General features: G+C 46.3%; 1 protein-coding gene across 4 annotated transcripts in view; it reads left to right on the top strand.

Annotated features, from left to right (window-relative positions):
* The first annotated feature begins 457 nt into the window (after nt 1–457).
* The window catches only part of SCRN2 (secernin 2), a 113,131-nt gene continuing 86,415 nt past the window's right edge, over nt 458–27,173 (top strand). Inside the window, exons 1-3 of one of the 4 annotated variants that reach the window (XM_077459727.1) lie at nt 469–614; nt 25,690–25,772; nt 26,045–26,216. In XM_077459727.1, coding sequence (XP_077315853.1) covers nt 25,708–25,772; nt 26,045–26,216 — 237 coding nt within the window. In that variant the 5' untranslated portion in view covers nt 469–614; nt 25,690–25,707. Of the gene's footprint in view, nt 632–25,689; nt 25,773–26,044; nt 26,217–27,173 lie in introns of all 4 variants that reach the window. The other 3 variants (XM_077459728.1, XM_077459729.1, XM_077459730.1) reach the window with 3 other exon arrangements.

Raw genomic sequence — 27,173 nt, 5'->3', positions numbered from 1 at the left:
AATGGCAATAAAAGTTATGTAAAAAAAGAATAAAAATATAAAAAAAGTTTTTAAACATTTTAAAGAGACACATAAAAATACAAAACATTTTAGAGCGCACCCTCCCCCACACACACACACGCATGTGATTGCCCTACACATGTTATGTATCACTGTCCATGCCGGAGTAAGAGCAATAATTCTATCATCAGAACTACTGATAACACTAACCTGATTTCCTGCAGGGGCTTTTAAAGTTTTGCCTATGAAATAATATAGGGCAGTTCTGGCGCCAGAATTATTATTATTTATTTTTTCTTGGAGGGGGGGGGGGGGGGGCAAGTATCTGGTCTTACCTAGTGCACTAAATAGTCCATGACGAGCCCTCACACGAGTGTGCACTGCAGGATATCTGTGTGATCGAGGCCTAGCAGATCCTATGAAATTTCACATCTTTTCTCTCTGGTGGAAAATTGTGAACAGTGGTGCAATCCCAGTTGTGATCACCGGAGGGCAGAAGGTGTCTGTGGTGTACGCCATTCCCTGACGCTGCGTAGATCAGCCGGGTACTTCTTTTCCATTCTCATACCAAGGAAAAAGATTATAAAGAGCAAGAACTGAAGACACACTACCAGGTAACAGGGGTGCATGGGTACGAATGACCAGCACCATTAAATCAATATGTGTGTTCTAATCAGAGACTCAGCTGACTACTCTGAATCAGGCTTCATTTCCTGCTGCAGGCCCAAAACTTCATCTTCTTCACTCAGAGAGTGCAAGCAAAGAAAAGTACAAACAAGTAAAATATATACGGAGTCTTAAGCCTTGTACACGCGGTACGATTGTCGGCCAACCTGATTTTTGTCTTAAGGGCATGTGCCAGGATCTTGTCTTGCATACTAATGTTACACAATTGCTGTGCCACACACACAAAAGTAGTGACGTACTACAAGGAATTTTAGCTCTTGAGCGCCACCCTTTGGACCCCTTCTGCTAATTTCGTGTTTGGTGAGCATTGATTCTGATCATACGTACGTTCAACTTTTGTGTGACGGACTTGTGTACTGACCATACGAAAGTCAGACGTGGAGCGAGGGTTGTCACCTCATCCCTTTAAACCTGAACACATAATAATTACACAGGTTCTGAGGCTGATTAGCCACTTGCTGACCAGCTGCCACAGGTTTATGTAACGTCGCTTCGCTCTGTGGCCACTAGGGGGCGCATGCCCGCTGCGCACCCTCAGAGCCAATGAGACCGCCAGGCTCCTACGATCGCTTGTGACACACTGATAACCAGGATCTGTGTGTGTGTAACGCACAGATCCCGGTTCTCTGAGGGGAGAAGAGACTGATCAGGTGTTCATACAAAGTATGGACAGCGATCTGTCATCTCCCCTAGAAAGTCCCCTCCCCCCTTCAGTTAGAACACACTGAACCCCTTGGTCGCCCCCTAATGTTAACCCCTTCCCTGCCAGTGACATTTTTACAGTAATCAGTGCGTTTTTATAGCACTGTATAAATGTGTATGGTCCCAAAATAGTATCTAATGTGTCTACCATAATGTCGCAGTCCCCATAAAAATCGAAGATCGCCGCCATTGCTAGTAAAAAAATAATAATAATAATAAAAATGCTATAAATATATCCCCTATTTTGTAGACGCTATAACTTTTGTGCAAACCAATCAATATATGCTTATTGCGATTTTTTTTTTTTTTTTATTAACAAAAATATGTAGAAGAATACGTATCGGCCTAAACTGAGGACACATTTTGCTTTAAAAAAAAGGGATATTTATTATAGCAAAAAGTACAAAATATTGGGGGTTATTTACGAAAGGCAAATCCACTTTGCATTGCAAGTGCACTTGGAAGTGCATTCGCTCTAAATCTAAGGGGTAGATCTGAAATGAGGGGAAGCTCTGCTGATTTTATCATCCAATCATGTGCAAGCTAAAATGCTGTTTTTTTATTTTCCTTGCATGTCCCCCTCGGATCTACAGCGACTTCACTTCCAAGTGCACTTGTAGTGCAAAGTGGATTGTTCTTTAGTAAATAACCCCCAACGTGTGTGTTTTCAAAATTGTCGCTCTTGTTTTGTTTATAGCACAAAAAAATAAAACCACAGGCGTGATCAAATACCACCAAAAGAAAGCTCTATTTGTGGGGAAAAAGGGACGTCAATTTTGTTTGGTACAACGTCGCACGACCGCGCAATTGTCAGTTAAAGCGATGCAGTGCCGAATCGCAAAATATGGCCTGGTAAAAAAAAATTACTAGCCTGTCTTCCAACATTTGTTGGCTGAAAATTGTTGAAAATTATTAAAAGCAATTGTTGAACGGAGCATACTAATGGTAGGAACTTAGGACAACAGCCTGTCGAACGACAATCCCCTTCTGATTTTCATACCATGTGTACGAGGCTTTAATCTGGATACACACTATACAATTTTCTTTCGATATATATATATTTTTTTCTTTTTAGATTTACCAAAACCATATAATATAAGGTCAAACCTAAACGCCTTCAATGTGTATGTAATCAGGCAGGCCCTTGCACTACATAGTTGAAGGAACATCTTAAGCCTCGTACACACAGTACGATTGTTGGCCAACTGAGCGTCTGATTTTTGTCAAAAGGGTGTGTGGTAGGATCTTGTCTTGCATACTAATGGTACACAATTGTCATGCCACAGACACGAACGTAGTGACGTACTACGAGGAATTTCGGCTCTTGAGCGCCACCCTTTGGGCCCCTTCTGCTAAGTTCGTGTTTGGTGAGCATTGATTCTGATCATGCGTGTTTGTACTTTTATGTGATGGATTTGTGTATTGACCATACGAAAATCTGACATCAAACCGTTCGCGGAAAGTTTACTAGCCTTGTCATCCACCATTTGTTGCCCAAAAATTGGACAACAGTTGTCTAAAGGAGCGTACTACAGGTAAGAATTTAGGACAACAGTCTGTCAACAGACAATCCCCTTCCAACAATCAAACTGTGTGTATGAGGCTTAAAGGAAATCGAACAACAAAAGTTGTATAGTGTGTATCCAGTTTAAGCTGGATACACACTATATGACTGGGATGCCATTAAAGTTCATGTGTATAAAGACATGTGTCCCAATACTTTTGGCAGTATAGTGTATGTCATGTTGGGACAGAGAGCCATGTGTATGCAGTCACTGTGTTCCAATTGACATCAATGAGACTGGCTGCACAGGATTGCATGGAACGCCTGTGCATCCCTATATGGGTAGAACGCACCCTGCACGGGTGTACAGTGTAATAAACCCTGTGTAAACGAAGACTAATGCCTGGTACACACAGTGACATTATCCCACGTATGGTCGTCCATTTTATTTATTTATTTTTGCATGTTAGTCTCATATCGAAAAAGAAGAGTTTACTTAACCACTTGCCGACCGCCGCACGCTGATATAGGTCGGTACAATGGCAGTGGTGGGCAAATGAGAGGTCCTGTACGTCCCCTTTAATTGGCGGTGCTAATAACCGTCGCTTACAGCGCGACTCAATGGGGTTGATTTACTAAAGGCTAATCCACTTTGCACTGCAAGTGCACTTGGAAGTGCAGTCACTTTAAATCTAAGGGGTAGATCTGAAATGAGGGGAAGCTCTGCTGATTTTATCATCCAATCATGTACAAGCAAAAATGCTGTTTTTTATTTTCCTTGCATGTCCCCCTCACATCTACAGCGACTGCAATTACAAGTGCACTTGCAGTGCAAAGTGGATTTGCCTTTAGTAAATAAACCCCAATGTCTGTGGGTGTCCCAGCAATCATGTCATGGAGCTGCAGAACAGGGAGATGCCTATGTAAACAAAACATTTCCCCATCCTGCCTAGTGACATGACAGAGATCACTGCTCCCTGACATCGAGAGCAGTGATCGCTGTCATGTCAGTTGTAGCCCACCCCCCCACAGTTAGAATCACTCCCTAGGACACACTTAACCCCTTCATCGTCCCTTAGTGTTTAACACCTTCCCTGCCAGTGTCATTTATACAGTAATCAGTACATTTTTATAGCACTGATCGCTGTATAAATTACAATGGTCCCAAATTGGTGTGAAAAGTGTTCGATTTGTCCGCTACAATGTCACAGTCCTGATAAAAATCGCAGATCGCCGCTATTACTAATAAAAAAATATATATAAAACTATCCCCTATTTTGTAGACGCTATAACCTTTACGCAAACCAATATACGCTTATTGCGATTTTGGTAAAAAAAAATAAAAATGTAGAAGAATACATATCGGCCTAAACTGAGGAAAAAATTAGTTTTTTTAAATATATTTTTTGGGGATATTTATTATAGCAAAAAGTAAAAAACAGGTCATGTTTTCAGGATGAAACGCCTGTGGTAATCACTAAGGGCCGGTTCACACTGCGGGCGATGCGAGACGACACGACTCGCCTCGCCGCTATCTTACAAGTCGCCCCCGTTCTGTACAATGGAACCGTTCTGAGAGGAGCGACTCGAGTCGCTCCGACTCAGAAAAAAGGTTCCTGTACTACTTTCGGGCGACCTCGGGGCGACTTGCATTGACTTCTATACAGAAGTCATCTGCAAGTTGCCGCTGAGGTCGCGGCAGGTCGCGGCGAGGCAAGTCGGTGTCGCCTCGCATCACCTGCAGTGTGAACCGGCCCTTAGGCAGTGAAACTGATCCAATGTCAAATATTGGAAGGCCTGAAAACATGACCTGTAGGGGCGCCTTGAGGCCTGGAGTTGGGAAACCCTGTTGTAATATATTGTATTTTTCAACGACAATTGTACCGATTAAATGAAAATCACACAATCTGGCTTTGTACATGAGAAATTTTCATGATCGTCTCTAAAGCCGCACATAAACGATCAGATTATCGAATGATTGATTTGAAAGAGGTATTTTTCATACAATTTTCTGATTGTGTGTGTGTGTATGGCCATAAGTCTGCAGAGAAAAAAAATAAAAATATAAGGTCTGCATCCCCTTCTGTTTTTGTGCACATAAACGGACGTCGTCCATTTAGGTCCATTCGGTTTATTTCTGTTTTTGGTCAAGAATTTTTTTTTCTTTTGTTTCCAAAAATGTAACCTGTCTTAACAATCATCACATGTGGTGGCTGCATTCGTTTTTCTCCCCCCCCCCCCCCCCCATGTTTTCACCTGGTGATCTGGCCAATAGCACACTTCCTGTATTAGTGTCCCCAGTCTGGATGAAGGAGCACAGGGGCACCATTGGACACCTGCATTGTGAGTGTGGGGGAAGGGAGTGTAATGCCCCGTACACACGAGAGGACTTATGTCCGACAGACTTCCAAAGGAGTTCCGCCGGAATTCCGCCGGAGTTCTGACAGACTTTTCGGCCGAACGGACTTGGCCACACACGATCACACTAAACTCCGACGGATTCGAACGTGATGACGTACGACCCGACTCGAATAAGGAAGTTCATAGCCAGTAGCCAATAGCTGCCCTAGCGTCGGTTTTAGTCCGTCGGAGTAGCATACACACGAGCGGATTTTTCGAAGGGGACCGGGTCCGGCGGAGTTCCGTCGGGAAAATTTGAAGCATGCTTCATTTCTAAAGTCCGTCAGACTTTTGCGAAGCTAAAGTCCGTTGCAGCCCACACACGATCGGATAGTCTGACGGACTCGGTCTGACGGACTTTGGATGTTGAAAAGTCCGCTCGTGTGTACGGGGCATTAGATGTACTAGCAGATTTAGACACATTAAGGGCTTATGCACACTGCAGCTCAAAGAATCGGCTCCTACAGGCTTTTAGGATCTTAGAGCTCCTATTGTTTCTGCCTGGAAAGTCCCCTCCTTGTTAGCCAATGCACACTACTTTTTCAGGCATTTATAGGCAGAAAAAACACCCCCATCAAACTTACATTTTTGAGAAGAGCTAGTGCCCCAAAGAGCTCAGAAGAGCTAAAAAAAAAACACACAAAAACGTTTGTTCCAGCTTTTTGTTTTGTTTATACAGGGGTTAAGAAAATACTATCTAGGAGGTGTGAAAAAAAAAAAACTCAAAGGAGCTTGAAGCTCAAAAAAGCACAAGCTTCTTCAAGCTGAAAGAAAAGTTCAAATGCCTCAAAAAAGCTCAAACAAAAAAAAAAGCTCCTAAAAAAAAAAAAACACCTGAAGCTGAAATCCAGCTTTTTACCTTTTTGGGATAAAGTTTTCACATAAATAAAAGCTGATCATTGTAAGCACTAGTGATGGACGAACTTCCGACGGGACGTTTCGCGAACGCGAAATGCGAACGGACCCAAACGTTCGCGAAACCGAACGTTCGCCGCGGGCCCCATTGACTTCAATGGGAGGCGAACTTTGCAAACCTTCATGTCGAATTTGCGGCCACGTGGTAATTATTAGGGGGTAAAACGTAGTCCCACCATCTGGACAATGACATAATACATGTATGAGGTGAATTTGGGATCGATAACTACAAGCATTTTTATTTTATTTGGGAAATTGTTCTAACAATTCAGGACTATGGAGCTAATGAAGGCAATGGAGGAGAGGGAAGGTCAGGGACCAGGGTAGGCAAAGAAGAGGGTGCAGGAGATGATCACCAGCAGCGTGACATACCGGAATGACACATGCACCGTGATAGAGGCATCTGACAGCAGCACCGTAATACAGAGCACTGACAGCAGCACCGTGACATACAGCGCTGACAGCAGCACCGTGACATACAGCGCTGACAGCAGCACCGTGACATACAGCGCTGACAGCAGCACCGTGACATACAGCGCTGACAGCAGCACCGTGACATACAGCGCTGACAGCAGCACCGTGACATACAGCGCTGACAGCAGCACCGTGACATACAGCGCTGACAGCAGCACCGTGACATACAGCGCTGACAGCAGCACCGTAAGCAGCCCCAGGAGGAAGTCAGCACAGCACAGGGATGGTGTGATCCCCTCATAATAAGAACCCCCAGGAGGAAGTCAGCACAGCACAGGGATAGTGTGATCCCTTCATAATAAGAACCCCCAGGAGGAAGTCAGCACAGCACAGGGATATCATAAGCAGCCCCAGTAGAAATATGACACCGCTCAACCTCTTCAAAGAGGAGGGTAGGGGCATATAGTACGGTGTGCTTTTTTGGGTCAAGGAAGTGAGCCAAATGAATTAAGAAGGTCTGTGTGCTTGATTAAAAAAATAGTTTATAGACATATACATGGTCTACTGGTCACATGTGTTGAATTCCTCCGAGATCCATGCCTCATTCATTTTTAGAAATGTGAGGTAGTTAACACTGTGGTGAGCTAGGCGAGTACGCTTATCGGTCACAATCCCCCCTGCTGCGCTGAACGTCCTTTCGGACAGGACACTGGATGAGGGGCAAGCCAACAGTTCGATTGCAAATTGGGCAAGCTCTGGCCAGAGGTCAAGCCTGCCCACCCAGTAGTCTAGGGGTTCATCACTCCTCAGAGCGTCCACATCGGCCGTTAACCCAATGTAGTCGGACACCTGACGGTCTAGGCGTTCCCTGATGCTGGATCCGGATGACACCTGTCGATGGGTCGGCTGAAAGAATGACCTCATATCCGAAGTCACCAACACATCTTCAAACCGGCCTCTTCTTGCAGGCGCTGTTGGATTGGTACCCGCAAATCCTTCTCTGGGAGTGGGAATTGCTCCTCTGCCAGCGCACGCAAAAGCAGAATGCAGCATTTCTCGAAGCAAGGCCTGGAAGTGCTGCATTCTGACAGCCCTCTGCGACGGCGGTAACATTTCCGCCATTTTGTGTTTGTACCGGGGGTCTAAGTACGTTGCCACCCAGTACTGGTCCTTGACCCTCATGCTTTTTATACGGGGGTCCCTATTAAAACACTGGAGCATGAAGGCCCCCATTTGCACTAAAGTGGAAGCGGTGTGGTGGCCTGGCTCCTGCTCATCATCCAGGATAATGTCGTCCTCTTCATTCTCCTCTCCCCATCCTCGCACAACAGGGATCCCAGAAAGGTTTAAAGCATGCTCTTCTTGCTCCTGCTCATCCGCCCCGGCACCATCCTCCTCTGACTCCTCATCAGACTCCTGTTGTTGACTTGTCTCAGATAGAGTAGCCCCCCCTGGGAATTCATCCAGCATTGCGACTTCCTCATCTTCCCGCTCCTGCTCCTCCACAGCCTGATCAATGACACGACGCAATGCACGCTCCAGAAAGAAGGCATAAGGTACCATGTCACTGATGGCGCCATGGCTGCGACTGACCAGTTTGGTGATCTCCTCAAATGGCCGCAGAAGTCTGCATGTGTCGCGCATGAGCAGCCACTGGCGCGGTGAAAAAAAACCCAGCTCCCCAGAACCGTTTCTTTCGCAGAGTTCATACAGGTAGACGTTAACTGCACGTTTCTGCTGGAGCAGCCTATCAAGCATATAGAAGGTTGAGTTCCATCGCGTCGGGCAATCGCAAATAAGACGTCTGACCGGCAGATGGTGTCGCCGCTGAATGTCAGCAAGGCGAGCCATGGCCGTGTAAGATCTTCTGAAATGGGCCGAGATTTTCCTTGCCTGCCGCAAGATGTCCTGGACCCCAGGGTATTTGACAAGGAATCGCTGCACGACCAAGTTTAAGACGTGTGCCATGCACGGCACGTGCGTGATTTTGCCCTGTTTCAATGCGCTAAGCAGATTGGCACCGTTGTCACACACCACTTTACCAACTGTCAAATTGAGCGGTGTTAGCCACTCATCTGCCTGTGAACGCAAAGCTGAAAGGAGTGCCGGGCCAGTGTGGCTCTTTGCTTCCAGGCACAACAGACGCAGCACGGCATGGCAACGTCTCACCTGGCATGTGGAATAGGTTCTGGGGAGCTTGGGCGGTGCAGTGGAAGAGACGCTAGCAGCGGAAAAGGAGGAGGCAGCTGAGGAGGAGAGGGAGGAGGATGGAGTAGGAGGAGGAGAAGAAGAGTCAGGCCTGCATGCAATCCGTGGCGGTAAAACCAAATCTACACGGGTGCCACGGGTTACATGCTTGACGGCCGTCAGAAGGTTCACCCAGTGGGCAGTAAAACTGATATACCTTCCCTGCCCGTGTTTGCTAGACCACGTGTCTGTGGTCAGATGTATCTTGGCACCGACACTGTGTGCCAGAGATACATTCACTTGCCGCTGAACATGGCCATATAGCTCTGGGATGCCCTTCTCTGAGAAATACTTCCTTCCTGGGACCTTCCATTGTGGTGTTCCAATGGCCACAAATTTGCGAAAGGCCTCCGAGTCCACCAGTTTATATGGCAGTAGTTGGCGGGCTATGAGTTCTGACAAGCCAGCCGCCAACCGTTGGGCAAGAGGGTTATCCGGCGTCATCATTTTTTTACGCTCAAACATTAGGCCCACGGAAGCCTGCCTTTTTGCAGAAAAATGTGAGCTTGGCGTGATGGAAGGTGGAGTGGAGGACAATTGTGAGGAGAGAGGAGAAGGAGAAGTAGAAGACGAGGCTGGACGGTGAGAGCCTGCAGTGTGGCTTTGTGTGTTCCGTTGCTCCCACTGGGCTCGGTGATGGCTGCTCATGTGCCTTCTTAAGGCGGTCGTCCCTAGGTGAGTATTGGGCTTACCGCGACTAACGCGTTGACTGCAAAGATTGCAGATGGCAACGCTATTGTCAGCAGCGGACACGTTAAAAAAAGCCCACACTGCGGAGCCATGTGCCGGTGTCCTGGGAGCGCCAGATGTGACCGCACATGGTCGATGACTCGCTCCTGATACATTTGCAGTCTGCTTTGTCCCTGCTGTGCAATGTAAGTCATTGCTGCTTCTCCTCCCTATCTGCTGGTCCATATCTCCCTCTGAACTCCCCTCCTCTTCCTCTCTTGTGGGCACCCACGTGACATCACTAGACACGTCATCATCAACGTCACCTTCCCCACCGCTATAAGTAGAGATCTCGGAGTAGGCAGCAACACCGGGGACCAACCTCCTCCTTGGGCTGATCTGGGTACTGGCGTCAGACTGCTGAGTAGCGCTTGTTGCTACCTCCTCTTCCTGATCCAATACCAAGAGTGGCTGCGCATCAGAAATGTCCTCTTGATATGGATCGGAAAATAATTCCAGTGACTCAAGCGGAAGGTATGTGGTGGTGGTGGTGGTGGTCGTGTTGTTGGTGGTAGTGTCTTTGGGGGTGCACATAGCAGAGAGTGAAGAAGAGGGTGCAGATCGAGAGGATGAGGAGGGTGCAGAAGAGTAAGGCTGAGCGAGCCACTCAACCAAGTCTGGTGCATCCTTTAAAGTAATTGAACGCACCTTCTGCAACTTCCCACTTTGGCTCAAGCCTGTTGCTCCTGCCCTACCCCTACCACCCCTGCGGAAGGGCCTGCCTCTTCCTCTGCCTGTCATTTTTTAAATGACCCTGTGACAAAACTCTTAGTCCCTATACCGATGAAGGACTGCTGCAGTATAGGGCAGCGGTCAGCAGTGGTGCACGTCAACCCTATCTATTGTGGACCGATAGCGGTCCTTACAGAACAGCAGACTGTACCGCACTCAAGCCTATGTACCGTAGCACCCTATACCAAGTTACCAGTCCTTATAAGAACTTTTGTGGAACAAGCAGGTTGTGTGTTAGTGATTAGCAGACTGTACGTCAGTCCCTATACCGCTGAAGGACTGCTGCAGTATAGGGCAGCGGTCAGCAGTGGTGCACGTCAACCCTATCTATTGTGGACCGATAGCGGTCCTTACAGAACAGCAGACTGTACCGCACTCAAGCCTATGTACCGTAGCACCCTATACCAAGTTACCAGTCCTTATAAGAACTTTTGTGGACCAAGCAGGTTGTGTATTAGTGTTTAGCAGACTGTACGTCAGTCCCTATACCGCTGAAGGACTGCTGCAGTATAGGGCAGCGGTCAGCAGTGGTGCACGTCAACCCTATCTATTGTGGACCGATAGCGGTCCTTACAGAACAGCAGACTGTACCGCACTCAAGCCTATGTACCGTAGCACCCTATACCAAGTTACCAGTCCTTATAAGAACTTTTGTGGAACAAGCAGGTTGTGTGTTAGTGATTAGCAGACTGTACGTCAGTCCCTATACCGCTGAAGGACTGCTGCAGTATAGGGCAGCGGTCAGCAGTGGTGCACGTCAACCCTATCTATTGTGGACCGATAGCGGTCCTTACAGAACAGCAGACTGTACCGCACTCAAGCCTATGTACCGTAGCACCCTATACCAAGTTACCAGTCCTTATAAGAACTTTTGTGGACCAAGCAGGTTGTGTATTAGTGTTTAGCAGACTGTACGTCAGTCCCTATACCGCTGAAGGACTGCTGCAGTATAGGGCAGCGGTCAGCAGTGGTGCACGTCAACCCTATCTATTGTGGACCGATAGCGGTCCTTACAGAACAGCAGACTGTACCGCACTCAAGCCTATGTACCGTAGCACCCTATACCAAGTTACCAGTCCTTATAAGAACTTTTGTGGAACAAGCAGGTTGTGTATTAGTGATTAGCAGACTGTACGTCAGTCCCTATACCGCTGAAGGACTGCTGCAGTATAGGGCAGCGGTCAGCAGTGGTGCACGTCAACCCTATCTATTGTGGACCGATAGCGGTCCTTACAGAACAGCAGACTGTACCGCACTCAAGCCTATGTACCGTAGCACCCTATACCAAGTTACCAGTCCTTATAAGAACTTTTGTGGACCAAGCAGGTTGTGTATTAGTGTTTAGCAGACTGTACGTCAGTCCCTATACCGCTGAAGGACTGCTGCAGTATAGGGCAGCGGTCAGCAGTGGTGCACGTCAACCCTATCTATTGTGGACCGATAGCGGTCCTTACAGAACAGCAGACTGTACCGCACTCAAGCCTATGTACCGTAGCACCCTATACCAAGTTACCAGTCCTTATAAGAACTTTTGTGGAACAAGCAGGTTGTGTGTTAGTGATTAGCAGACTGTACGTCAGTCCCTATACCGCTGAAGGACTGCTGCAGTATAGGGCAGCGGTCAGCAGTGGTGCACGTCAACCCTATCTATTGTGGACCGATAGCGGTCCTTACAGAACAGCAGACTGTACCGCACTCAAGCCTATGTACCGTAGCACCCTATACCAAGTTACCAGTCCTTATAAGAACTTTTGTGGAACAAGCAGGTTGTGTGTTAGTGATTAGCAGACTGTACGTCAGTCCCTATACCGCTGAAGGACTGCTGCAGTATAGGGCAGCGGTCAGCAGTGGTGCACGTCAACCCTATCTATTGTGGACCGATAGCGGTCCTTACAGAACAGCAGACTGTACCGCACTCAAGCCTATGTACCGTAGCACCCTATACCAAGTTACCAGTCCTTATAAGAACTTTTGTGGAACAAGTGAGTTGTGAATGTTTAGCAGACTGCAGCAGAAGGGCAGCAGTCAAGTATAATATCCTTTCTATATTTGGAAGAAAGAATATTATACATGTACAAGCCTATTACTGTACCACTGATACCAGTCCTGAAAAGAACCTTTGTGGAACTAATAATAACAGCAAGTCTTTAAAATTACCCTCACTGCCTGACAACACTGCTTCCTTCCTGTCCCTATACAAATTGGCAAAAAAAGAGAACGATTAGTGGTTACTGGAACAGCTCTTTTGTGGACCTTGATAGTAACAGCTAATGATGATGATGATGATGATGATGATGAAAGACTAATCTGGCTGTCCCTGTAGCATACACCGTCCTTTCCCTTTCTCTAAACTAACAAAAGACACTCAGGCTGCTGCAAGAATCAGCAGCACAGCAAACCTATCAACACCTAACACCTATACCAGTCCTGAAAAGAACTTTTGTGTACCAAATAGCTAGTGGTTTATCTCTCCCTACTCCACACAGGAACCTGTCCCTATCGTAACAGAAGAAAGAATGTAAAATGGCCACCGGATCGGGTGTATTTATAGGTTAGGGGGAATGTACAAGTGTCCATGTGCTGTCATGTCTCAATTGGCTGTCCTGTATCACATGATAAACGTGTCACCAAAGGTTAAAGTTCTTGTATACATTAAACACGTAAGTCCGCCGCGGCGAACGACGGAAAAAGGCGTTCGAACGTGCGGACCGCGAATGTCGGAAATTCGCCGCGAAACGACCGCCGGGCGAACCGTTCGGCCATCACTAGTAAGCACCCCTGTCAATGTTAAATGTGCGAGAGCTGGTTCACATATGGATGGATATGCATGGATTCCTTTGCGTTTTTTTATTTTTTATTTTTTTATTGTACTGCATTCCTATTGAAATTGCATGCTATATATTCTTTTTGGTGCGATTTGAGCCCACTTATTTTGTAAGGGGTTAACTTTGCCTGCACCACACAAAAAGCTGCAAGCATCTTGTTTGTTTTTTGCCGTACTGGAATTGGATCGCATGGGTGTTTCTTGCAATCACACTGCATTTTGCAACCTATTGAGGTGTCATTTAACATTAACTGGATTCACTGAGTTTCCTGCACCACGGGGCTTAACTGGTTCTCGACCATATCACGCAGATATACTGCAGCACCATGGCTCTCCTGGGCGAAATCCCATACAGGTACGTCCTACCCTTTTTTGGCCACCAGAGGGTGCATGCGGGGGACCCGATGTGTGTGTGGCCAGCGGCCGCGATCCCTGCTGGCCATGCATGAACGCGTGCATGAGCGCCAGAGGAGAGAGCCATATCGTTCCTACAAAGTCAATTCTATCCCCTCACAGTTAGAACACACTCAGGGATTTCACACATTTAACCAGTTTGTTTAACCACTTAAAGCGGGAGTCCGCCGGGACTCCGCGTTTTTTTTTTTTTTTTTTTAAAAGCCAGCAGCTACAAATACTGCAGCTGCTGACTTTTAAAATAGTGACACTTACCTGTCCAGCGCGCCCACGATGTCGGCACCCGAAGCCAATCTCTAGATCGTCTGTCGGGTGCTGCCGCCGCCATCTTGGGTATGGGAATCAGGAAATGGAGCCTTTCGGCTTCATTTCCCGGTTCCCTACTGCACATGCACGAATCGCGCTGCGCAATAAGGACGGTCCCCGCTGCCTCTGGGATCTGTGTGTTTCCCAGCAGGCAGCGGGGCACTTGCGGAAAGGGGCGGGCACTTGTGGAAAGGGGAGTAATCTACGCCCCTTTCCGCAGAGAGCTATCCCGTACAGGTATCTGCACCCCCCTCCCCCCTGAAAGGTGCCAATTGTGGCGCCGGAGGGGGGGAGGGTTCCGATGAGCGGAGGTCCACTTTAGGGTGGACCTCCGCTTTAAGCCCCGGACCAATTTGCAGCCAAAGGACCAAGCCCCTTTTTGTGATTCGGCACTGCGTCGCTTTAACTGACAATTGCGCGACGTGGCTCCCAAACAAAATTGGCGTCCTTTTACAAAATAGGGGATAGTTTTATAGCATTTTTATAATTGTTTTTTTTTTTTTTACTAGTAATGGCGGCGATCAGCGATTGATTTTTTTTATTTAATTGTGACTGTGACATTATGGCGGACATATCGGACATTTTTGACCCATTTTTGGGACCATTCTCATTTATACAGCAATCAGTGCTATTTAAATGCACTGGATTCCTGTGCAAATGACACTGGCAATGAAGGAGTTAATCACTAGGGGGCAGTGTAAGGGTTATGTATGATGTTATGTGTGTTTTTTTTTTTTTTTTTTTATTGTAGGGTGGCCTGGCATGTGACTTCACTGATCGTCTTTGCCTATATCAGGGAAGAGACGATCGGTGACAGCCACAGTAGGAAGCACGGGGAGAGGTTTGTTTACACAGATCTCTCCTCGTTCTTCAGTTCTGTGACCCGATCGCGGGACACTAGCGGCAATCGGGTCCGCTGGTCCCACGGCCACGGTCACGGAGCTTAGGACCGGGGCACTTAAAGAGCAACGTACCGATACGTGATTGTGCCCACCCGTGCCATTCTGCCGACGTAGATGTGAAGGAGGCGGTCCTTAAGTGGTTCATTTTATTTACAGTATTTATGTATGTGCGCAGCTTTTTTTCTTATCTTATTGTGTTTACGTGTATCTTGTAAAACTGAGCTGCAGTGATTTTTTTAGTTGTACTAGTGTAGCTTTAGGTTTAGCGCCGTATTTATTTTTCTTTTATTTTTTTTTGTGATCTATTGTTACTTGGGTTTGGACAGGAGTCAGAACCTGCCTGAGCTATCCTGCCAGGAAGCTGTCAAACCCAAATGCCAATCATAGGTGACGGAGGCATTCACTGCCCCACAGCTTTGACAGCTTCCTGGCAGGATAGCTCAGGCAGGTTCTGACTCGTGTCCAAACCCGCCCTACGTGCATCGCTGGAAGCAGTGCCAGGACAAGGTCATCCTGAGCCCAGGGCAAACATTACAAACTGTGCCCCCCCCCAAAGATGTATGAGCATTAAGTGTCAGCAACCCCCCCCCCCCCAAAAAAAAGAAAAAATTGAGAGCACTAATCTGCATCCTTACCCCCCTAAGCATAAATTTCCCCTCCTCCCAGTACAAATTTGCCCCCTATCCCTCCTCCAAGCTCAAATCCCCCCTATAAAAAAATCACTCCTCCTAGCGTACCCCCTAAATTTCCCCTCCTAGCATAAGTACCCGTCAAACAACCCTACTAACACAAATCCCCCCCCCCCCAACAAAAAATGTCCCTTGCTAGCACAAATTTCCTTCCCCACTTCCCGAAATTCCCCCTCCTAACACAAATCCCCCCCCCCCCCAATAATTTCCCCCACCTAGCAAAAATACCCCCACAATCATCCCTACTAGCACAAAAACAAAAAAGTCCCCTCCTAGCCCTTCCCTGCTCTACCATATCACCACTCCTTGTACAATCTCCCCAAATCCCCCTGTCTAGCACAAATCCCCCCCCCCCCCCCCCAACCAAAAATGTCCCTTCCTAGCCCTTCCCTGCTCTACCATATCACCACTCCTTGTACAATCTCCCCAAATCCCCCTGTCTAGCACAAATCCCCCCCCCCCCCCAACCAAAAATGTCCCTTCCTAGCCCTTCCCTGCTCTACCATATCACCTCTCCTAGCACAAACTCCCCAAATTTCCCCCCATCTCCCCTCCTAGAATAAATGCCCCACAAATCCTCTACACAAACACACACACACACATCTCCCAAATAGTCATTCCCAGCAACCCCCGCCACCCTATTTCCCCTCTTTGGACAATTCTTGTCCCCTACCACCCTCCAAATCCCCCCTCCCACCACAATCCCCCCCCCCCCATCTCCTCAAGGTGCCCCCACCTCACGTGATACAACAGTGCCCAGGGCAGACTGGAATTTTTTCCAATGTCAAGGGAAAAACTCTATTCCTTTTCCGGTGACAAGGATTCTTGGCAGACAGCTGAATGTGCCATGCAGGGATGAGACATGGTTGTTAGGACACCGGCTACACTGCTAATAAATGTATCACTTGCTGCTACAGCCGGCGGTTTGACTCGGCCAAACACCAGTTTAGTTGAGCCATTAACCGAACCCAGAAGAAGCAAACTTCGGCAGCTCATCCCGTCTCCTGACCATGGTGTAACTGTCTATTTTATTAAAGGTGGCATCAGACAAAGCGTTCGCAGCAGTCTAGAGTCTGTGCAGAGAAAGACCTATATAATGAAAGAGGTTCAGTTGTGAAAAAGGATCCTTTGTGCTCAGGGAAATGTATGCCTGGAAGACTCTCATTTGTGCCACTATAATTAAAGGCTAGTTTAAGGGTACACAGAATGCAGCTTAGTTCTCTTTGTTGCAAGACAATACCTGTCCTGTAAAGCCTGGTAATACTGCTGAAAACTTTATACTGTATGCTCTGTTTCTGCTCTATAGGACTACAGAACACCTCCCCCTATGTTATGGAGAAGAGGGGAGGAGGAGTAGCTCTGTAGTCCTAAGCACCTTCTGTCCTGGGGTGCAACGCTGCTCCTCTGGAGATACAATACATTGAGTGAACATTATCACCCTGAGACGGGAAGTGTGTTACTGGAAGATTTGTTTTTATTTTATTTTTTTTCATTTGGCGCTTTTTCAATGTGAAATGTGTAAATATACAGTATGTTAGTGAATATTTTTACACAAATATATTAACAAAGCATACAAAAAAATACATTTTAATTGTTTATCGTTTATAACATAGACGTGAACAAAAGAAAAAAAGCAGGTAAATAATAATTAAATGGAGGAGACTAGGGGGTTAATTAAGGCTGATTAGAGTAGATTAAGGGTTATTAAGGGGTTAAACATGTTTATCCCTTTGATCTGCAGATGAAAAAACAGAAATATACAAAAGAAACAATGTTTCTTTTTATTTTAGTGTTTCGGGCTGAGCAATGTTGGTAATAAACATTGCCGGTGTTCTGCCTAATACAGTCCGCCCATAAAATGCTGTCCGCTCCGTACTGCGCATGCGCAGTACGGAGCAGCCGAAGCTTCGGAAAAACTCCGAAGTTGAACGGCGCCTGCGCCGTGAGTGGAGGAGGTAGCCCCACTATCCAAGCGGACATAGGGTTAAGAATTTAAGAGGGCCCCTCGCGGGCGAGCTTCGCTCGCCACGCTTCGGGCTCGGCCTCGCTCCGCTCGGCTCTTTTTTATTCTAACTCTATGTCCACTTGGATAGTGGGGATAGAACCTGGACTCACGGCGCAGGCGCCGTTCGTCCTCGGCAATTTTCGGAATCTGTGTTCCTGTGTACTGCGCATGTGCAGTACGCAGGGGACAGCATCTGATGGGGGACACTATTTTACAAGACACCGGTGTTCTTCGGGCACGGCCTTGCTTTGCTCAGCATATTTTTATCTTAACTCTATGTCCACTTGCATGCTGGGGCTTGAACCTGGACTCAGGGCAGAAGGTACTATTAAGTGCGCAGGCGCTGTTCATCTTCGGAGACTTTCAGTGTCTTCTTGTCCTCCGTGTCTTGTCCGCAGTACAGAGCGGACACTATCGGATGGGTGACAGTTCTCGGCAAGACACCGGCTGCTTTTTTTTTTTTTTTTTTGGACAGCTCCAATTACCGGACTTCTATAACACCGGGGAGACCCACTGACAGCTCAAAGAGCAGAGCCTGAAAGTATCGCTTTCAGGTATTGTTACAGTTGCACGAGTACTGATACTTGGTATCGGCACAGTGGTGTAGTGGTTAGCACTAGCAGTAAAAAGGGTCGCTGGTTTGAATCCCAACCACGACACTACCTGCCTGGAGTTTGCATGTTCTCCCTGTGCCTGTGTGGGTTTCCTCCGGGTACTCTGGTTTCCTCCCACACTCCAGACATGCTGGTAGGTTAATCAGTTTCTGTCCAAAAATTGGCCCTAGCATATGAATGTGAGTTGGGGACCTTGGATTGTGGGCTCCTTGAGGGTAGGGACTGATGTGAGTGTGTACTCGGGTTGAACTGGATGGACTTAATTCAACTTTACTAACTATGTAGTATTGGTGCAACCCTAGTAACACTGTACTACTCTGGGGGTGATGATTTGATTGCTGTTATAATGATGATCACTATAACAGCAATGTTTTGAACAGTGAGGAATGGGTTACATTCATAACAGCTGAGATTACTAGTGATCTGTGATTGGCTACAGCTAATCACATGGTACAGGGTGCTGTGATTGGCCCAGGTACTATGTGATAGCTGTGGGTCAATCACAGCATCACTGTATAGGAAGCACAGTTGTTGTTAATAAATATAACATGCATTCGAGCTGTGCTCCCCAGGCTGGATGACATACATGTATGTGATCTAGCCTGCCCGTGTCGCCCACCCACAGTAGATGTACTGTGGGCAGGCGGCAACTGGTTAAATTGTTCACAGAATATTGAAAAAAATGAATACTTTTACAATAAAGTGGATGTAAACCCTCACATATACCCAGTGAAGTGAAAAGCCTCAGATGATAGACAGAGATGAAACCAATCTCCCTACATACATTTTTATATATATATATAATATGAGAGAGAGATATATCTATATGAGATATGGGTCATATTACTCTATTTTATCTATTTTGTTATCTATTCTCCCACTCACCCAGAAACTGTAATTAGAGGATACCGGCTCGGCGGGACAATATGAGGCCTTTGTACTCGTGGGAATACTCCACCCTAACCCTCCTCAACCGAGAGAAAAGGGCAACCCCCTATACATGCAGATGAAAAAGCATAGTAAAACAAATGCTTCAAAAATATAAAAAAAACGCCTCCAAATAGTGGAGGTGTCCAAATCAAGTTCAAGAAACAAAATAAATATGTGGGGAATGACGAGGAGCAGGAAAGGAAAATAAAACAAAATAAAAACCAATAGAATAGGGGGAGAGGGGAGGGAGGTGAGGGGAGAGAAGGAAGGGAGAGGGGGAGAGAGAGAAGGGAAGGGAGGGAAAGAGGGGAAGGAGGAAAGGTAGAAAGGGAAGGAAGGGCAAAAAGAAAAGGAGGGGGGGAGGGATAGAAGAAGGGAAGAAAAGGGGGGGGGAACAAGGGGAAGATGGGAGAAGGGGGGGAAAAGGGAAAGTGGGGGGGGGGGGAAGGAGAGGAAGGGAAGAAAAGGAGATGGGGGGATCGCATTGTTAGAAAATTATTCTCCTGTTTCTGCAGTGGGAGGAGAGTCAGGGCATACACTGTGTGAGAGCTGATTGGAGTAAAGGCACACACACCCCCTGCACATAGGCAGGGGAATGAAGAAACAATGCAGAGCTGTGCTGTGACAAGACAAGCTCTCTGCTAATTTATTTATAGCACCCTCCCTGACACAAATTTCCAGCTGCTTTTATCTCCCATCTTGGAGAACTTGTCAGAAGTTATCATGTTGATAACAGAGGAACGGAGCAGCAGAAAAGCATGGGACTTAGGGCTTTGGAGAGATGTAAGTAAATACTGCAGATATGTGCCCAGGTCAGATTTAATGAATGGAGTTTACATCCACTTTAACCACTTACCGACCAGCGCACGATGATGTACGTCCTATTTTTGAAGAGGGATATCTCGGTAACGGCAGCAGGTGCTGCCACAACCGAGATATCCATCTCTTCAGGCGCCGGTCGGCTGTACGATAACGGTGGTCTCCGCGGCGGATTTGCCGTGAGATCACTGCTATCGGCGGCGGGAGAGGTGCCACTCCCCCTCCCGCCACCCTCCCGCACCTTCCGCCGCTTACCGGAGCCGTTGGTAGCGGCGGAGGCGATCGGGTCCTTTCGCTAGCTGGGTATGGAGACGAGAGAGACTAAGATGGCCCCCACTTGTCTCTATACCATAGGAGGGTGGAAGCGACGTCAAAACGTCACTTCCGCCCATACCTCTTAAAGGTATATTTATTTTAAATGTCTTTTTTATTTTTTTTTTATTTATTTTTTTTTTTTTGCATTTTAGGACTTTTTGACCCCAGATCTCATATTTAAGAGGACCTGTCATGCTTTTTTCTATTACAAGGGATGTTTACATTCCTTGTAATAGGAATAAAAAGTGATCCATTTTTTTTTTTTTTTAAAACAGTGTAAAAATAAATAAAATCAATTAAAATAAATAAGAAAAAAAAAAGGTTTTTAAAAACACCCCGTCACGACGAGCTTGCGCACAGAAGCGAGCGCATACGTGAGTAGCGCCCGCATATGAAAACGGTGGTCAAACCACACATGTGAGGTATCGCCGCGATCGGTAGAGCGAGAGCAATAATTCTAGCCCTAGACCTCCTCTGTAACGCAAAAAATGCAAACTATAGAATTTTTTAAATGTCGCTAAAAGTTTGACGCCATTCCACGAGCGGGAATCAATTTGGGTATCAATTTACTCGGCGTACCATTATCTTTCACAATATAAAAAAAAATTGGGCTAATTTTACTGTTGTCTTGTTTTTTTATTCAAAAAAGTGAATTTTTTCCAAAAAAAGTGCGCTTGTAAGACCGCTGCGCAAATACGGTGTGAAAAAAAGTATTTCAATGACCGCCATTTTATTCTCTAGGGTGTTAGAAAAAAAAACAATATAAAATGTTTGGGGGTTCTAAGTAATTTTCTAGCAAAAAAAACTGTTTTAAACATGTAAACACCAAATCTGAAAAAGAGGCCTGGTCCTTAAGTGGTTAAAGAATCTATAGAGAAAATACGGTATCAATGTAATGTACCCAATAACAACTCAAAGTACATAAAGTACATAAACCATAGACATCAGGTTCACATTACAGTGTCGCCTAAAAGCTCATCTTCTTTCAGCTGTCAGCTTGTAAAAATGTTTTAGTGCAACTGACATACGTGTAATGTACTATCCCGACATACGTGTAATGTACTATCCCGACATACGTGTAATGTACTATGGTGATGGTCATCTCCATCTAGTGTCTGATGCGCACACTACTTGGTTCAATGTTCTCACTAGAGCATGTGCACGAGAAACCTCCAGAAACCTGCAAGGGGAGCCCTAAGGTTTCAACTGCCTAGGGGCCTCCACAGAGTTTTTAATCCGGCACTGTATACACGGTATCACAAGAAGTAGGAAAATTACAACAAGAATAATGTTTCACAAAACAGAATACTTGGACATGATTACTCTGATAGCCCTTGCAGGGAAATGGGCCCCGACATCCAACCTGATGACTATCACCCACAGACAGGATATCCTTGACCTGGAGATCTGGAGCTCCTGAAGTAGAAGAATACGGTTGATTCTGAGCCTTTGAATTGGGTGGTTGAGTCTCTGTCAGTGGCAAATACACTCCAGTGGAATCTTTGGGATCGAGGGCAAGTCCTATTGGAAGCTTTGTTTGGAGTGAAGCAGGTCACCTTAGCACAGATGTTCTTCCCACTCCCCTATCAAAATAAGTCAATCAACCTTGCAGTTAAGGAACCTTTTCTTTCTATATGTTCTGGCTGGAAGGGGGGCCATCCCCTTCTCAGAACACAATAGCTCATTGGAGGAGATTGCTGTACTAACATCAGATTGTTAGTACAGAAGCTCCTACTGAGCTCTGATTTTTTTTTTTTTTATGGGAGCTTCTGGAGCCTGAGCGGGCAAAGAAGCAGCCAATTTCTCCTCCTTTCTGGCTACCTGCCCTCACTGCTGCATCTCTTGCTCATGTTGAGCTGGTTAGATGCATGGGAGATGCACCAGGAGCTGTACAGAGCCCTGTTGGGGTGGGAATTGCGGAGACACACGTCCTAGCTCTCCATGTGCTCAGCCATGCCCCCTTCAGTTGTGTTTTTTTTTTTTTTTTCAGCCTGCTGGATTGAACTAAAAAAATAAAAATGGTGTGTACCAGGCTTTAAGAAGCTATCTAATTTTTACATGTTTAATGCTATTGTCTTGCAAAACCATCAGTGACCAGTCCTCCAATGATATAGAATTGAACCTACATTTCTTGGATGTCAGAAATACTTTTCCTGTATTCCTTAGAAAAATCTAAAGACCTATTGTTCTCTTTTTGGGGAAAGCAAACTTCTAATGCCATGTACACATGACCGGACTTTTCGTCAGACTAGGCCGGACAATTTGATCGTGTGTGGGCTTCATTGGACCTTCGCTGTCTAAAAATCAGACGGACTTTAGATTTAAAACATGTTTCAAATCTTTTTCCGACGGACTCGAGTCCGGTTGAAAAATCCGTTCGTCTGTATGCTAGTATGACGGGCGAAAACCGACGATAGGGCAGCTATTGGCTATTGGCTATGAACTTCCTTATTCTAGTCCGGTCGTACGTCATCACTGTCGAATCCGGTGGACTTTTGTTGTGCTTGTGTGTGGCCAAGTCCTTTCGTTTGGAAAGTCCGTCCGAACTCCGCCGAAAGTCTGTCGGGAAGACTGTCAGAACTATTACGTCAAAGTCCGGTCGTGTGTACGTGGCATAAGACTTCTGTTGCAGGATGAATAAAATTGGCAGTAGGTTTGTAAGACTACTATGTTATGTTATACATTTTTTTTTTTTTCTACTTTTATCCAGCACTAGGGATGAGCCGAACACCCCCTGGTTCGGTTCGCACCAGAACTTTCGACCGGACCCCAAATTCGAACGAATGTTAGAACCCAATTGAAGTCTATGGGACTCGAACGTTCGAAATGAAAAGTGCTAATTTTAACGGCTAATATGCAAGATGCTGTCCTAAAAAGGGTTTGGGGACCTGGCTCCTGCCTCAGGGGACATGGGTCAATGCAAAAAAAAGTTTTAAAAACGGCCATTTTGGCGGGAGCCCTGATTTTAATGACGATTAAAGTGAAAAAAAAAAAGTGAAATATTCTTTTAAATATCATGCCTGGGGGGTGTCTGTAGTATGCCTGTGAAGTGCCACGTGTTTCCCGTGTTTAGAACAGTCCCTGCACAAAATGACATTAAATGGAAATAACACCATTTAAAACTGCTTGCGGTTTTAATGTTATATCTGGTTCCTGCAATATGGTTGAAAATCATTGAGAAAAATGGCATGGGTAGCCCTCCCTGCCCATTACCAGCCTATTTGGGTCTTGTACGCATATTAAGGGGAACCCCGTATCCCTTATTAAAAAAAGGAAATGCGTGTGGCCCCCAGGCCCTATATACTCAGAACAGCAGTATACAGGCGGTGCAAACAAGACAGGGACTGTGTAGGTTTGTTGTGTTAAGTTGAATCTGTTTGTAATTTTCAACTGGTACATTTTTAAAGTGTAGCTCCAGTCAAAAAAACTATTTTTAAGCTTTTTGGAAAACATAGGGAAGGGTTATCACCCCTGTATAATTTGTTTTGTCGTCCATCTTTTTTCATCTCACTTGCTGTTGTCTCCTTCCGTTTGCAAGTAGGAGATGTTTGTAAGTTGGATGTTTGAAAGTAGGGGCCTGCCCTATATGCTCTGCAGAAATGGCGGAACAAGGTGTTGGTTTTGCCACAACATTGTAAGCCCTCAAAGTGACTCTTGGTGGGCGCTGGAGCGCCCTGCTGTGAACGATTATATCAAGAATTGTAATTACATGCCATTGTTGAACAGTGGTAGAAAAATTGACCTTTGGTGGTTGTGGTGCTGGTGCCACAACACTATAAGTCCTCACCGTTACTCTGGGTGGGCACAGGAAGGGGCCCTCCTGTGAAATATTATATCAAGAATTGTAATTACATGTCCCTGTTAAACAGGGGCAGAAAAATTGGGCCTTAGGCACTGGTGCTGGTGCCACCACACTGCAACCTCTCCCATATAATTACAAATGACATTTGTTCTGCCTATGAAGCAATAAAATATTAATTTAAGTGGGAGTTTAATGTAGTGGTACTGGAGAAAAGAAAGAAGAATGCAATAGGAAAATAATTAGAATGCATAATTTGCTGGATCCATTGGGCTCCCAAAATGTTTTCTCTACCTCTTCATTATTTGACTTAAATACCCACTATCTTTTTCTATTAGGCCTTTTCCCCCTTACTGTGTGAAGCCAGATATACCCACGTAAATCCCCAAACTAGATCCCACATACCCACTGTTAGGAGTACCACCGACCCAGGGGACCACCAGTCTCCTCCAATCCTCTCTGCTGACGTCCACCTTTTTTTTACCATAGCCCATCCAATAGGAAGTGGCTACAACAGGCAGGGGTGTGGATTTTATCTCTGAGAGGGGCTTTAAATGAAAAGTATAACATACAGTGGCAGTGCGTCCGTAAAGGGCGCAGGAGCGCTGCCCCCTCTCTTCTGTCACCGCTCTATCACCATAGATAGATTCATGCCTTGCATGAATCTATTTATAGTCCCCGCTGACACCCCCTGACACCCCCTATTCAGGTGTCTGGCCCCTTTTCTGGCGCTGGGCACCTGAATTATAGTGATGTTTTTTTTTTTTTTTTTGGAAGCACCTAATTAGAGCAGTGGCTGTGGTTGATGGGCACAGTGGTTGCATTTGATGGGCACAGTGGCTGAACTTGCTGGGCACAGGGGCTACGCTTGATGGGCACAGTGGCTGCGTTTGATAGACACAGTGGTTGGGCTTGATGGGCACAGTGGCTTAGTTTGATGGCACAATGGCCGCAATTGATTTTCTTTTTTCAGTTTGTTTGCGCCTCCCCAAAAATGTTGAGCACCAGCCGCTAGTGGCACCAGTAGCTGCGTTTAATGAGCACAGTACTTGCGTTTGATGGGCACAGTGGCTGCGCTTGATAGGCACAGTGGCTGTGCTTGATGGGCGCAGTGGCTGCGCATAAAGATCAAGTAGGCTTTGTCCATTTAAGGGGTACATGAGACAGCATTTGCAGAGCGATCCAATTGATTGATATTGCAAAATCCTACTCTAACTCAGCACGCACTATCTCCTAACACTACTGACTGCAAGCTCTATTATAAAAGATAGATCACTAGCTATATAGGTGAGGTGAATATAGCGGTGTATACTGCGGTCAGGGCACAGACAATAACCACTACACATCAGCAAGATAGAAAAATCGTCCGAAAACGATCGGTGCGTACTGTGTTGAAGGTACACAGAACACCCACTGCTTCAGACGCCAACACACTACACAAGGCCGCCGCGATGGCGGCCTTATATCGTGTGGGGCGTGCACTACACAGCCTGAGCTATGATTGGCCACAGGCATCCTGCCTGTGGCCAATCATGGCTCTCCTCGCTGCTGGCGCTGCGATTGGCCAAGCATGCGGGGTCACAGTGCATGCTTGGCCAATCATGAGCCAGCAATGCACTGCGCCATCGCACACGAATTTGACGCGAACGGACTAAAATGTTCGGATTTCGCTGAACGGACGAACAGCCAATGTTCAAGTCGAACGTACGTTCGACTCGAACACGAAGCTCATCCCTATCCAGCACTACTGATTGGACCTTATGCAAGCTCATGTCAAGTCCTTTTGGGGTGAAAGTTCTTCAAGCTGTGGCCCCTCCATAATCTGGTAAATTGTTTATCCCCGGTACTTTCCTGGAATAGAACTAGGAAAAATCGTAGTTACGTGAACCTGTTTCCAGTAGTCTTTGAGGACTGCATATTCTTTTATTGTCAAGACTATGTCCTTCAGTTCTTATTCACTACTTACTGGTTCTACAGAAGTGTTTATTTAATGATGTGTTCCAATTCTTGGTGGGAGGAGCCACTAACCCGCTAATGGGCTGTCCTCAAAGACTATGAATTTACCAGTACGTCTAACACCATTTCTTTTTTTTGCAGTGCCATGTCCCAAAAATTGTACCCAAACTCGTGTGACTGTTTTGTGTCACTTCCACCGGCTTCAAGCTCACCTGTGGTTATATTTGCAAAAAATTCTGATCGACCTCGCACGGAGGTCCAGGAGGTTGTATATTATCCTGCAGCTACACATCCACCAGGATCAAAGGTCTTGGTAAGAACAATAAGCCTGTCAAATGTATACATGTTGACTGAATTGCAAGTTATAATATATTATAAACAATGACCTACACCCACGCTACCAAAAACAAAACTACTGAAATTTATATGTAAAGCAGCTGTCATAAGACAAATAATATGCCTCAAACCCAAACAAACTAAACCCTTGTATACAAGGCAGAGGCATAACTAAAACAGTCTGGGCCCAGGCACAAGAAACCATGAAGGGCCCCTCTGACCCAAGCCTTTCCACTGATTCCCAGGTCCTTTTACAGAGTTCCCCCTTACATTAGAGTCCCCCCCTTGCATCAGAGTTCCCAAAGCCCCCTTTACATCAGTATTTCCCTTTACAGTACATCAGAGTCCACAGGGTTCCCCTTTACAGTGCAAAGGGGAACTCTGAGGACCCTGATGTAAAGAGGAACACTGTGAACCATGATGTAATGGGGAATACAGGGGACTCTGATGTAAAAGATTCTCTGTTCTAAAGAGCCCCCCCCCCCCTTACATCTGAGTTCCTCTTTACCTCAGAGTCCACAAAGTTTCCCCTGGCACTGTAAGGGTGAACTCTGCTGACTCTGTAAGGGATAATGCTGGGAACTCTGTGAGGGGGAGCCCTGGTGACCAAAGAACCTCTTATATCAGATTTCCCCTTTACACCAGAGCCGCAGAGTGAATACACAAAGGTAAAGGGGTTCACTGATGTAAGAGGGGGCCCTTATATCAGTGTCCCCTCTTACTGTAGGGTCTCCACTCCCCATTATATCAGTGACCCCCCCCCACAGAGTGACTAACTGCCCTACAAGCTCTGTGTGGCATGGAGCTGTCCCAAAGATCTCCTGTAAGTCTTTTGGTCCTCCTCTGCTCCTGCACCTCCTCATTGCAGTTGCTTTCAGGTTCACCTGACCATTGGCCTGAGCCCAGTTCAGTCCAGCCGAGACTGAGTTGAGCT

The sequence above is a fragment of the Lithobates pipiens genome, unplaced genomic scaffold, assembly GCF_037356315.1.
Source record: "Lithobates pipiens isolate NorthernLeopardFrog02 unplaced genomic scaffold, aLitPip1_a1.2 Scaffold_28, whole genome shotgun sequence".
Lineage (NCBI taxonomy): Eukaryota > Metazoa > Chordata > Amphibia > Anura > Ranidae > Lithobates > Lithobates pipiens.
Note: the sequence above shows the minus strand (reverse complement) of the source record. Positions and strands in the feature narration are given on the sequence as shown.